This window comes from Panthera tigris, chromosome C1 (assembly GCF_018350195.1).
Source record: "Panthera tigris isolate Pti1 chromosome C1, P.tigris_Pti1_mat1.1, whole genome shotgun sequence".
Classification (NCBI taxonomy): domain Eukaryota; kingdom Metazoa; phylum Chordata; class Mammalia; order Carnivora; family Felidae; genus Panthera; species Panthera tigris.
Window position 1 is genome coordinate 25,415,761 of NC_056667.1, and position 14,094 is coordinate 25,429,854.

Consider the following 14,094-nt stretch of genomic DNA (forward strand, 5'->3'; position numbering starts at 1 on the left):
GTTTACATATGCTATACTATCTTCCAGCCACGTCTGTAAAAGTTTCCAATACATCAAACTCAGTCCCCTCCCCACTTCTCCCCAGGACCTTTGCACCTGCTGGCCCTTCTGCCTAGAACGAAGGTGCCACAGAGTTTCCTGGGCCAGCTCCATCTTGTCACTCAGTTTTTAGCTCCCATATCACCTCCTCAGACAGGCCTCTTTGATCGCATTCTTCTGGGCTCAAATCTTGACCCCCTTCCACCAATTTTGTCACATTATCCTGTTTCACTTGTTTCATTGCACAATCTGTAATAATCTTGCTAATTCGTCTGTTTGCTTCTTTATTGTATATCACTTGTGCATCTCTGTGGGAACAGAAACCTCGGCTGGTTTGCTTCCAACTGTCTCCCCAGGGCCTAGAACATTACCCAGCACACAGCCATGCTCGGTAAATATTTGTTGAATGAATAAATAAATGAACAAATCATCACCATCTGACACTTACTGAATTTATTTATAAAGTCAAATAAGAATCAATCTTCTTCCTTCCCAATTAAAAACAGACTTAGCTTTCATCTCTAGCTCTACAGTGTGCTGTACACATGGAAATGATACCCTGGAAGAAAAATAGCTCACTGTTCTGACCATATTCAGAAAGATTATTTATATGGGAGGCGACAGAGTGCAATGATTAAGAGCCTAGGTCTGGGAATCAGACACGGGGGTTTTGATCCAGTCTGTGCTGCTTATTAACTAGATGACCTTGTATGAGAAACCTCTCTGGGCCCCAGAGCCCATGTCTGCAACATGGATTAATAATGGCCACCATATTCTAAGGTTTCCGTGAAAATTATTAGCAGAGCACTTTAGCGTGGAGCCGGCTCAGTGGGTGGCAGTGACTACGCTTCCCTCTCCTTCAGGGTCTCCCTGACCTTCTTTGTTCCCACTTTCTCTCCTGAATGCTCCTGAATTCGAGCTGCTTGGCAAAGCCCCGGGGAAATGCTGGATCCACGTGGTTCCGACAGGATGTTAGATGTTACACAGTCGTGTTTACTTAATAAAGCCAAGCCTGCACTAATCGTCTCTGGCATTTCTGTACAATCCTCCGTCAAACACACACTATAAAGTTAACATGGGGTGAGCCATTCTCCCTTCCCCAGAGTAGTCCTGGTATTTGCTCACTGATGGCAGCAACAGGGAAGGTGATCTTTCCTGAACCTCAGTTACACCCAGACCCTGGGCCAGGTGGTCTCAGCCTTTCTGGAGCCCAGGCTAGATAGCTTTGCCCACTCCCCTCTCTGCAGACCTACGCGAGGCTCCCGACAGCTTGCCTCAAGACACGCTTGCATTAGAGAAAACCAGCCATTCGTGTGTTCAGGTGGTCACGTGGCTGTTAATTCAGGAAGCAGTGTGTGAGCGCCTGTGGCCTACGCTGTGGGGGAGTCTGAAGGCAGGACCTGGCCCTGACTCTCGAAGAGCTGCCTGTGAAATGGCAAGTAGGTGGCCACCTCCAGGCCAAGGCAGAGTGTCTGGAGTTGACAATGTGCTGAAGAAGCAGAAGTAAAGTGCTAGGGGTGCCACAGGCCACAGCAATTTATTCTGAACGGAGAGATTAGGAGGAAGTGGCACCTGACAGGAACCTTGAAGGGTGAATTTTACGTCTACGGGCTGGGAGTGGCATGAGGAAGCAGAATGGGCTGCTGGGCGAAGGCACGGCTCACGAGAGTGCCCAGGGACTCTGTCCCATGTGGCCACACTGCACGTGCAGTGGAAGTCAGATCATGCAAATCTATGGGGGAATTTTCAGTGCAATTAAGAGGAGTTTTTTTTTTTTTCTTTTTCCCCCAGCCATAACCATTAGCTGGGGCACAGTCAGAGAAAAATACATGTCTGGTTTAATTATTCATGGTCCTCCTTTCCCCGGAGAGTGGACTGAGCTGTCTCTTTAGCGTTCTCTCCTCACTTCTGGGGGATCCTTTATAGCATATCCCAGCAGTCTCCAAAGTCTGTCCCGTAAAATGCTAGTCTCTTGAGATGGTCTAGGAAAAAGTCATCCATGGTGAAATATGTTTGGGAATTGTGACCCACTAGATAGATACCTTCTGAATTTACCTGCCTTAGCATACTAGAAGTTCTCAGGGGTCCCAAATTACAGATCGCCTCTTTAGGTCTGCCTTGACCGAAGCACCTTCTCAACGTTGCTTGATCATGCAAAGTTCTTTTTCTGGCAACATCAATTAACAGTCCATGGAACTCCAGGGAACAGATGTTGGGAAATGCTGACCTAAAATGATTCCCTTGCTGCCCCGTGGTGGGAACCTAATCTTAGATGAGATCCGCGTTACTCCATGGTCCCCAGAGAGTCTCTGTGGTATTGACAAATGGGTGCCAGGATTTCAAGTAAGAAGACTCCCAATGAGCCCTGCAAGGAGCTATTCCTTGCTAGGCTGGACGCTTGCATGAGTGTTGATCGGGCAAGTTAATGAGTATAAAGGAACATAATCCTGGAGACCCTCATCTCCCCTACAGACTGTTGAATGCTCATCTCCATGGAGAAAACAGACGCACACAAGAGCTGGAAGTAGGGTTTGTGACACCATTACAGCCTAACTGGTGCCAGAAATATACCTAACCACCCTTAGTCAGTATACCAACCAGGTGAGACTGTGGAGGCAAAGCCGTGGCAAGGGGTGCCACACAGGCTTGCTCCAGAATCACCATGGAAACCACCCCTCCAACACACACACACAGTGGAGTAAGGAGATGGTAATGAAGACAGCTGCTGTATAATAAACATAAGCATAAACCGAGGCAGAGTCACTCGTGCAGGGAAATGAGTGACGGAAGAGGCACTTCAGAGGAGATGAGACGATGCATCACAGGGGGAGGCAGGACCAATACATGAATTATCTAATACTGGGACTTGGATGTTGAGCATTGCCCATTTTTGGTAGCTCTTTGTTATGCTCCTCCATAATTGGCTACTATAGTACATAATTAATCGAATTTAGATCACTCATGTTTGGCTCCCAGTCCTTATGGAGATTTGCACTAGACTAAGAACCAGCGTGTGAGGCATGTCAGAGTGGCTCTTCCATGATCGAGCCCCACATCGCCATCACCTCGTGCCTGCCTGCCCCCTTCCACGCTCCCTTTGCTTCAGCCTGCACGTCTGGGAGCTGTTATCCTGCCTCTCTACTTGTGCACATGCTCTTGGCACCTAGGATGCCCTTTTCTCTCCTCTTTTACATCTAACAGGGACCCACAGATGCCCCCAGGTCCTACTCCATGGCACCTCCAATTCCACATCATCATCGACTACCCCCTCCTTGAAACACTGCCTTTCCCTCATGCTTCTGGTCTGAGCTTGGACACTGTGTTTCCTGGAACATCTTCCTTGATGTTCCAAGGTGAGCATTATAGTTTATATTTCGCCCTCCAGATACTCAACAATTTGCATGTTAGTGTCTCTTAGGCTGCCTGCCTGTCTTCGCCTGCCGAGTGAGCTCAGCACAGATATCTGAACAAGTGCTAACCGGGTCCCAGGCACATAGCACCTGCTCAATGAATATCTCCACACAGTGGGGGAGGGATGGAGGAAAGGAGGCACTGGAGAGGGTTTGGTGGGGGAGGCTGGAGTCGTGCTGCAGGACAGATGGAGAGGGATGGGCAGAAAGTGAGCACAGACCTGAGAAATGAATGGCAAACCCCTGCTTGCTGGTGAAGAAGTCGGTGCTGAACTGCAGAACGACTGAGTTGAAGGTGCTGTGTAGGTCCTTGGGCAGGGCTGCACCGCTGAGCTCCTTCAGCAGAACCCCACTCTCCACAGGCCCGTCCCAGATGCGTAGCACGTCATGGACCTCCTCCGTGTCAAACACCAGGAAGTGGAGCCTGAACGGAGAGAAGAGGCAGGCAGTCACCCTGGGCCCAGCACCTTCTTCCCAGGGGCTTCCGGTCAGAGAAGGTCGTAAACCTAAGAAAGACTTGCAAGAAGGAAGAGAAAGCAGTGTCCGGCAGCACGGCTTCCATCCAGTCTGCTCCTCCCACTGGGGGGTCCCTAACAGTGGGAGGGGTGGTGGGGTGTGGCTTTTGTGCAGCTTATTATTATGAGCTTCATGTTGCCACTGTCGAACCCCACCCGTCTCTCCACAGCACACAACAGTCCCCAGACATCACTCCTGAGTCCACATCCATTTCCCAGACTGTGAGGGGGATGCCGAGAAGGCCTAGATCCAATCAAAATCCCAAAAAGTCGTTTTGTGGATATTGACAAACTGAGCCTGAAGTTTATATGGAGAGGTGAAAGACCCAGAACAGCTACACAATATCGAAGAAGAATGAAACTGGAGACTGACACTACCTGATGTCAAGACTTCCTACAAAGCTGCAGTAATCAAGGTGGTATGGTGTCGGTGAAGGAGTAGATGAGTGGGTCAATGGAACAGAATAGAGAGCCCAGCAATAGACCCATGTAAATACAGTCAACTGATCTTTGACAGAGGAGCAAAGACAGTCTTTTCAACAAATGGTGTTGGAACAACTGGATATCCACATGCAAAAAATGAATTTAGACTTGAAACCCTTCTAAAAATTAATTCAAAATGGATCACAGACTTAAATGTAAACATAAAACTATAAACTCCTATAAGACAACATAGGAGAAACCCTACATGACCTTGGGTGTGGGGACGACTTTTAAATAACATGCCAAAGGCATGATCCGTGGAAAAAAACCACTGATCACCTCCACTTCCCTGAAATTAAAAACTTCTCTTCTGCAAAAGACAACGTCAAGAAAATGAAGAAAATGAGCAGACAAGCCACAGACTGGGAGGAAATATTTTCAAAAGACATCATTTGACAAAGGACTGTTATCCAAAATATACAAGGAATTCTTTTTTTTTTTTTTTTTAAGTTTTACTTATTTTGAGAGAGACAGAGACAGTGTGAGCAGGGGAGGGGCAGAGAGAGGTAGGGAGAGAGAATCCCAAGCAGGCTCTGCACTGACAGTGGGGCTCCAACTCATGAATCGTTGAGATCATGACCTGAGCTGAAACCAAGTCAGATGCTCAACTGAGCCACTCAGATGCCCCAACATACAAAGAATTCTTAAAAGTCAACAATAAGAAAACAAATAACTCTGATTTAAAAATGGGCCAAAGACCTTACCAGACACCTCACCAAAGATACACAAAATGGGGAATAAGCATATGAAAAGATGCTCCACATCATGTTACCGGGGAAATGCAAATGAAAAGAGCAAAGGGATGCCACGGCAGACCTCTTAGAATGTCCCAAAGCCGGAACACCCAACAACACCAAGTGTTGAGGAGGAGAGAAACAGGAACCCTTACACATTGCTGGTGGGAATGCAAAACGGTGCGGCCACTTTGGAAGATGGTCTGGACATTTCTGACAAAAGTAAACATACTCTTCCTACCATACCATCCGGCCATCATGTTCCTTGGTGTTTACCCAAAGGAGTTGAAAACTTAGGTCTGTCCAAGGACCCGCACACAGACGTTTAGAGCACTTTTATTCATAACTACCCAAACTTGGAGGCAACCAAGATCTCCTTCAGTAGGTGCACGAATAAACTGTGGCACATCCAGATGATGGAATAGTATTCAGTGCTAAAAACATATGAGCTCAAAAGGCATGAAAAGACATGGAGGCAACTTGAATGCATACTACTGAGTGAAAGAAGCCATTCTGAAAAAGCTTCACATTGTAGGATTCCACCTATATGACATTCTGGAAAAAACAAAACTATGGAAATGGTAAAATAAATAAATAAATAAATAAATAAATAAATAAATAAATAAATAAATAAAGTGCTTGCCAGGGGCCAGATGGCTGGGAGGGATGAATGAGTGGAGCACAAAGGATTTTTAGGGTGGTGGAAACACTCTTAGGGTACTATACTGGTGGATCCATTTCATGGTACATTTGTCCAAACCTATACAATGTACATCAGAGTGAACCCTAATGGAAACTACGGACTTTGAGTGATAATGATGTGCCAGTGTAGGCTCATCATTTGTGACAAATGTACTACTCTGGTGTGGGATGTGGACAGTGGGGGAGGCTGTGCATGTGTGGGGGCAGGAGGCAAATGGGAAATTTCCGCACCTTTGTCTCAATTTTACTGTGAAACTAAATCTGCTCTACAAAACTAAGTCTTAGGAAGAGGTGTATGTGTGTGTGTGTGTGGGCGTGGGTAAAAGTAAGGGGTTGTTGGGGTGACAGAGCTGTGGTGGGGAGAGGGGTGAGCCTACTTCTTGGTCTCTAGGAACAGAACTCAGGATATTGGCTACACATAGGCTTGGTTTAGATAATCCCTAGGGATTCGAGGAGGCCAGGCAGGGGTTTCCATGTGGAGGGTGACTGCAGGCCACAGACAGAGCTCCCAGAGCAGGGTAGCTGAGTAGGAATCCTGAATTCTTCCAGGACAAAATGTTCTGGTTGCCAAAGCTACTTTGACTACTAGTCTGGGTGACTCTCTTCTCTCTCAATCTCTTTTATTATCAAGTTGTTATTTTGGAACAGTTTTAGACTTCTAGAAAAGTTGCAAAGATAATATGGAGAATTCCCATAGACCTCTCACTCTCTCTCCCATTGTTCATGTCTTACATTTCCCGGGTACATTTGTCACAACCAGGGAACCAAATCAGTGCATTATTATGAACTCAGCTCCAGACTTTATTTGGATTTCACCAGTGTTTCCACTGATGTCCTTTTTCTGTTCTAGGATCTAATCCATTTATCACTATCTCCTTTAAAAAATTTCTTTTTAAATTATAAAAATAAGACATGCTCAAGGCAGAAAAAGACAAACAGTATATAGATGTACTGAATTTTTAAAAAGTCTCTTTCTTACACAAACCAATCTGTTCTCCAAAGCTTTTTACTTGATATTAGTTTTGGTGTATATCCTTCCAGACTTTCAGTGTTGCACACTTGCCTTTTTCCCCCCAAATGGGACCATATTTTACATAATTTCATGTCACTTTTTTCACTTAAGACTCTTTTATGTACCTAATATGTACAGTTCATTTTTTTTCTCTACAAAAATGGACATGGTTATATTTTGCTATCTCACAAAAGACTGCAAGGAGTGCTCCTCCCATCTTCAGGTAGCTTTGCACATTTCTGTTAATATTTCAGTCGATTGTAGCAAGAATTTTGGGGGGAAGATAGGTCATAGTTAACAATTTTTGATAAATGCTGCTAAATTATTCTCTTAAGTGATCATATTGATTTATATTCCCACTAAACAGCATTCATAAGACTCTTCTCTCTAAACTTTACCTCATCAACATCAGATATTACAATGTTGTAAATATGTTCTATATTAAATACTTGCCCATCTGCTAAGCCAAAATGGAATCTCACTGGTGTTTTAAGTTTACATAATTTAGTTAGGTTGCATATCTTTGCATTTATTCATTGGCCATTTGTATGTCTTCACAAACTTTACCCATCTTAATTGAGTTACTTGTCTTTTAAAATTCTATTTACAGTTAACTGTAACTCTAGTATAATTTTTATTTATTATTTTTATACTTTTTGATTTTTTTTCATACATTGCTAATATTTTCTCCTAGCGTCTGGTATCTCTTTGCCCTTTAAATTTTGTCCACAGTGTCTATTTCGGTGTAGGGGTTATTCATTTTATATAATCAAGTGTGGTAATCTTTTTCTTTAAGGATACTGGGGGTCATGTTATGCTTGGGCAAATCCGCTCCTTCCCACAATGATTGGACAGCAAAACTTTAATATTTCCCCAGACTTCGTTAGTTCTATTTTTTGAGGTTTTCAGGTTTATTATGTTTCCAAATGGACACTCAACTGTCCCACTACCTGTCCCACTACCACCCGTGTTTTGACTATCAAAATGCTCTGTTTACTTCCTCCTATTTATTATATAGTCCGTGCTTAGTTTATTCATTTGTTTACTACCTGTCTCCCCAACTAGAAGACCGTTTTCATGAGTGTGAGAGCAGGTATTACTCACGACGGTAGGCCCCAGTGCCTAGGATGTGCCCGACAACTTTGGATGGTGCTCATGAATACCTGAGGAAGGAGGACACTTGTCGCTGAATAATCCAGGCTCCCCCCATGGGTTTGAAATGCTATAGGTTTGGTCATGAGTCCGATTCTAGACGCTCTCCTTAGTTCCAGGGCCTTCCTCCTTTGTCTACATGGACGCTTCTTGTGGTACTATGAACATGCCTCCTCAACTTACTTCTGTTTTCTTATTTCATATTTTGATATTATTTTTTTTAAAGTTATTCTGGTTGTTTTTAAATACTATTTTTAATGTTTATTTATTTTTGAGAGAGACAGAGCATGAGCAGGGGACGGGCACAGAGAGAGGGAGACACAGAATCCGAAGCAGGCTCCAGGATCTGAGCTGCCAGCACACAGACCGATGTGGGGCTCAAACTCAAGAACTGTGAGATCATGACCTGGGCCAAAGTCAGATGCTCAACGGACTGAGACACCCAAGTGCCCCATCATATTTTGATATTCTTACAGGGCAAGTTCCTCTTCATATTCCAGTCTCCCTCCCAAATTTCTTAGCTATTTTCGCAAACTTATCCTTTGACACGAACTTTACAGTTATCAAGTTCCAAAAAAATCCCACTGATATTTTGATTGGAATTGCACACATGTATTGATTAATTTGGGCAAACTGATATCTTTATGCTATTTTCCCCAGCCAGGAACACTGTAGATAACTTATTTGGTAAAGTTTCATGGTTTTCTTCTTTGTCATGTTTTTCTTTTACATACTTTGTATTAAATTCTTTTTTGAAATATTTATTTTTGAGAGAGAGAGAGCGTGGGGGAGAGGCAGAGAGAGAGAGGGAGAGAGTATCCCAAGCAGGCTCCACGCTGTCAGCATAGAGCCTCACACGGGGCCTGATCTCACAAACTGTGAGATCGTGACTGGAGCTGAAATCAAGAGTTGGACGTTTAACCGATGGAGCCACCCAGGCACCTCTGAATTATTTTTTAAAAACTCCATTGTGAATGAGATTTAATCGTTAGTTACATATTTCTTATTGGATGTGTGTGTTTCTTATTTTCAGCTATCAGTTAGTTCTAACAGGATTCAAATGAATCTCCTGGATTTCCTGAGCAAACCCTTTTACAGATCTAGGTGGAGGTCCTCCACACCAGAAGCTGTGTGGGTTTCTAGTTCCTCTGGCAGGCAACCCCTCTGAGGGTTTCTGGCAGAGTAAAGACAGATGGGCTTCCCTTCAAGGCGTTCAGCAGGAACCAGACTGGAAGCCTGGGGCCCCGCACTTGATTGGAAAGAGGAAGAAGGAGCTCCCCAGGAAGCGGAGCAAACCGGTGTACTCCCTGCTGTGCCAACTGCCCCCTTCCTTGTCTGCTTTCTCCACGTTTGTCGACGCACTGTGAAATTGACCCCAACCACAGGAGCAGACCAGGGGGTACGCGGTGCGGGCTGCTGTGCATGCTCGCGGGAAAGAGAGGTGCTCTGGGCCGGACTTGTCGGGGAAGGGAGGAGTTGATGAGGCTTGAAGTCTGTACAGCATGAAAGGGAGTGTGTTTTCTTTGGATTAATAGCATGAGACAAGACCCAGAGGCAGAGGGAGGTCAAGGGGCTGGGAAGAGAGGCAACTCCCACACTGGAGTTTAAGTGGCGTCAGGATGTCCTAGGAAACAGAGCTGGGCTGAGAGAGTAAAGATAATGAGGCTCCGGAATTAGCTAGAGGAACTTGTGCTTTGTCCTCTTTGAGTTAGAGGCCCACTGAGCTCCCTGAGGGCGAATTACTGAATGGCTGAATGAATCCATGAACAAATGAATGAAATCCCAGGGGGAGCCATCTGATAGGAAGCTGAGCAGAGAGAATATGGAGACGAGGTGGAAATGAAAGAAAACGAGGTTGTTCATATAACAACCACTGTGTACAAAGCACTTTTGCATGTGCTTGGCCCACACAACCATCTTTATCTTGTAAAGATGGCTTCATTCCCATCTTTAAAAATGAGAATACAGAGGTTTAGAGAGGTTGAGTAACTTGCCCAAGGTCAAGGGCTGGTTTGAGAGTGAGCCAGTATTACATTATATAATTATAGTCTGGGTTCAACTTTGGTGCTCCCACTCTTCTCCCTGGTAATGCTGCCCGCGCCTCCGGAAGGGAGAGGCTGTGGCCCGGAGCCAGGCATGGGCTGCAGAGGCCCTATTAGTAATCAATAGTTTACAGGTGAATCATACACAAGGCTAAAGGGCTGATCTTTGAGACCATGAATTACAAAGGCCAGCTCTCTGCATTCAGCTTAGCCGATCTGATCATCAGATAAAGTCAAGGGCTTGGCATTGAAGAGGTCTGGAGAAGTGGGAGCAGGAGGCAAGAGGAGGGAGCCCGAGGTCCTTTGCCTGCAGAAACAATGCAATTCAGCAGTCAAAAGGATAGAGGCTGAAGGTGCAGACCTCTTACTGCATTCATTTATTTAAACACCTCCCATGCGCTGGGTGCGGGGAGATAATGGTGAAGATGACAGACAGAGTGTCATTTTCCAGTTGTTTCTGGAGATGGGCAATACTCCCACATACACAAACCCATTAAAAGATTATCAGCTGTGGCAAATGCGGTGAAGGAGGCAGCGTGCTGAGACAGAGTACCCGCTTTCAAGAGAGTGGCTGGAGAGGTGATGTGGAATCAAGAGGAGAGGCTCATAGGTGCCAGCCCCGGGAAGAGCAGGGCAGAGAAGGAGGTAGGAGGACGGACGCTTCCTATCATAAAGGCAGCATGTGCAAAGGCCCCCGAAGGCAACCAGCCTGGAGTGTTCGAGTAACAGAAAGGTCGCTGAAGCTGTTGCTGGCCCAAGACGAGGCAGGCAGAGGCCAGGTCGGGTGGGGCCCTGAGGGTCTGGGAAAAGTTTGGGTTTCATTGAGAGATTCTTCAGCTGAGGCCTGGCAGGATCCGATTTCCACTTTAAGGTCACTCTTGCTGCCCAGATGAGAATAGTGGCAGGGGCAAGAGCAGGTGCAGGGCAGGTAGCTGGGGGCTGTAGCAGGGGGCCGGGGACCTCTTGTATTAGAAATCCTTGATGAGAGCCGGGTAAGACTCGCTTTGCGAAACTGACCACATTTATTAAGACTCTTACTGAAGACTTTTTCTCATCTTATAGAAATCAAAGTCTATAAAATGCTAATCAGAGGTTGTGATCAATAGGGCTAATTCCAGGCCAAAGCAGACTATAGGCTTGTCTGAGCGGCTCCTGTGCAGGTGAATATCAGTCTTCTTTGGCTTTTGAAATACTGGAAACAATTTGAGGACCCTGTTCCCACGGTGCCCCCAGGTGGGAAGGGAGGGAGAGAGGCAAAAAGTAGTCCTTCATAGAGATACCTTGCTCCTGGGGCACCAGAGATTTCCCTCACCAAGTCTTCCGGGAGCCCCAACTGCCATCCTCCAAGCCTCTCTAGTCTTCACCCATTTCCTTCTTATCTTCTTGCTTCAGAGGCTTCTCTCTGCCTGGAATGTTCCTACCCCCATGCACCCTCACACCACCTGCCATGGTTGAGTTGTCTCCGCCAAAAAGATATGCTCAGGTTCTAGCCCCTCTACCTGTCAATGTGACCTTAACTGGAAATAAATGCATTGTTGCAGATAAAATCAAATTAAGATGAGGTCATGCTGGATTAGGGTGGGCCCTAAATTCAATGGCTGATGTCTTCATAAGAGAAAGGAGAGGGAGACTATATGCAGAGATACAGAGGGGACATCGGGGAGAAGACCAGGTGAAAACAGAGGTAGAGACTGGAGTGACACATCTGTGAGGCAAGGAATGCTAAGGGTTGCTGGCAACTACCAGAAGCCAGAAGAAGGACAGATTGTTCCCTAGAGTCTTCAGAGGGAGCACAGCTACACTGACACCTTGATTCTGGACTTCTAAGCTTTAGAACTGTGAGCAAGTAAATGTCTGTTCTTGTTTTAAGCCATTCTGCTTGTTACAGCAGCCCCAGTAAACGAATACACCACCTTACTGATGTGTACCAGTCGGTGCCCCTCACCCAGTGGGGAGCTTTTCCTGGGCTTCCCCATATCCCCCTCATGGCCCCAGTCTGGAGAGATGCTCCCTCTATGTGCTCCTGCTGTATCAGAGCCATCCATTGACTTACCTATCTTACCGAGCTCCTTGACTGCTATGTTTGTGATGCATTCATCTCTGTATCTCTGGTACCCAGCACAAGGCCTGGCCCAAACTAAGCTCTTGGTCTGGTTGAATTGATGAATGAATGAACCGTTCACCATCTTTCAGGAACACCCATAGTTCAACCAAACTCACCCAGGTCAAGTGCCTGTCATGTGGCAAGAGGCAATTTAAACCCTATGTGCTAAGGGAGATACCCCTAGATTGCTGGGGGTTCTGACACCTCTCTTTACTGCCCACCTCCAGCTCCTTGGATCTTACAACTGTACAGTTGGTGCTCTATCACCACCAAAGAGATAGGACCTAGCCGCACAGACTCCAGGCCAGAGCTAGCAGCCTGGTCCAAACCGAGGAGATGTGGGGAGGCTGCAACCACGGTCTTCACTCACTAAGTCCAGCCTTGTGGGTTCTCTGAACCCATACAGACACTGAAAGTCACACATTCAATCAAGAGATAGCAAGTATTAGATGCAGACAGCATACCAGGCACTGGTGACACCGATGGGAATATGGCATAGCCCTACCCCTAAATACGGTGTGATGGGGATTATGGTGAAGGTGCGCACAGAGAAGGCCCTACCTCGTGCAGACGGGGTGAGGTAAGGCCCCCGGGAGAAGGGAACAATGGAGCTGAGTCTCGCCAGATGAACAGGATGCGTCCAGATGAACGGGGTGGACTAGGAGTGTGAGAAGAAAAGGGAATGCCAGGGAGGGAAGAGAGCCTGCATGAGGACACGGATGGCTAGAGAGATGGGCACCCCAGGAAAGAAGTGGTTCTTCAGGAGGACAAAAGCATGGGGTGCAGGTGGGCGGGTCTGGACAAGCACGCCCAACGCCCAGCGTGAGATGTGCACAGAGAAGTGAGTTCTGGAGGACACTGGCTTTAGGGATGAGCAGGGGAAGAGAAGTCCATGGAAACTAAGACTAAGACTTAGAAGGAAAAGCAGAAACAGGTGCAGCCCTAGAAGTCAAGAGAGAAGACAGTCTCAGAGGAATGGCAATGATGGTAATATCATTAAAGCTGTGCAGAACACAAGGCTGGTGTGGCCCCTGTGATTCTAGTGACAGCAGTTTCCATGGTGATGGGGCAGGACTGGGGAGAGGGGCGGGGAGCCCAGTTCCCACCAAAGGAGGGGCCCGAGTTGGTCTCAGGGTCTTAAGTCTGGTATCTGGTTTTCTGGGGGGTACAACCTGGGTGTCTGCTTCTTTCTCCTACTCCCCTGGGGGCTGCCCTGAAACTGCTCTCTCTGGAGCTGGGTCTTCATTGCACAGTTGGCTGCCACCTGCTTCAACTACAGGGCACCCTCAACTGTGGGGTTGTCCCTGTTCCAGGATCTCCATACACCTTTTTGTTGTGGTGTTTCTGCAGAGTCCCACCGCAGTCTCCTTGTAGCAGGTGCCCCGGGGAGGGCCTCTTCCACCCCGCCCTTGCTCCCTGACCTCTTCCCACCAGCCCGCCACTGAGAGCCGGCCAGACTTTGCTGCTAAGGCAGTACGGTTCATTGATACTCGGCCTCAATGACAGGAAGAAGTTTTCTACCAGAGTCTCCATATGAAAAGCTAGGAGAACCTCGATTTTCACTACAGGCGCCTGTACTTCGCAGGCAAATCCTGCTTCTGGGATTTGGTCCCCAGTTCTCTCAGTCCCAAGGAAATGCGGACACATTGGGGTTTTTTTTTTGGATACTGCATGCCCTGCTGCTTACAGGTGGTTCATCTGTATCTGTTGCACATTAGAAAGATACGCAAAAACATCTTGACATGTTGATTTCACCTGCCTTCTGACTGGCTCCCGAATGTGAAAGGGCCTTGGGTACTCCCAAACAACTGTTCACTCCATGAACAAATGGATGCTGCACAGATACGAGTCCTAACTGCGGATCTTTTTACAACAAGAGAAAACAGCACACAAACGAACAG

At 46.6% G+C, this 14,094-nt stretch overlaps 1 protein-coding gene across 1 annotated transcript in view; it reads right to left on the reverse strand.

The window, feature by feature from the left end:
- CSMD2 (CUB and Sushi multiple domains 2) overlaps nucleotides 1–14,094 on the reverse strand; it is a 538,353-nt gene that overhangs the window by 152,175 nt on the left and 372,084 nt on the right. The window contains 1 exon segment of the mRNA XM_042993830.1: nucleotides 3,671–3,873. Within this exon segment, the coding sequence (XP_042849764.1) occupies nucleotides 3,671–3,873 (203 nt within the window).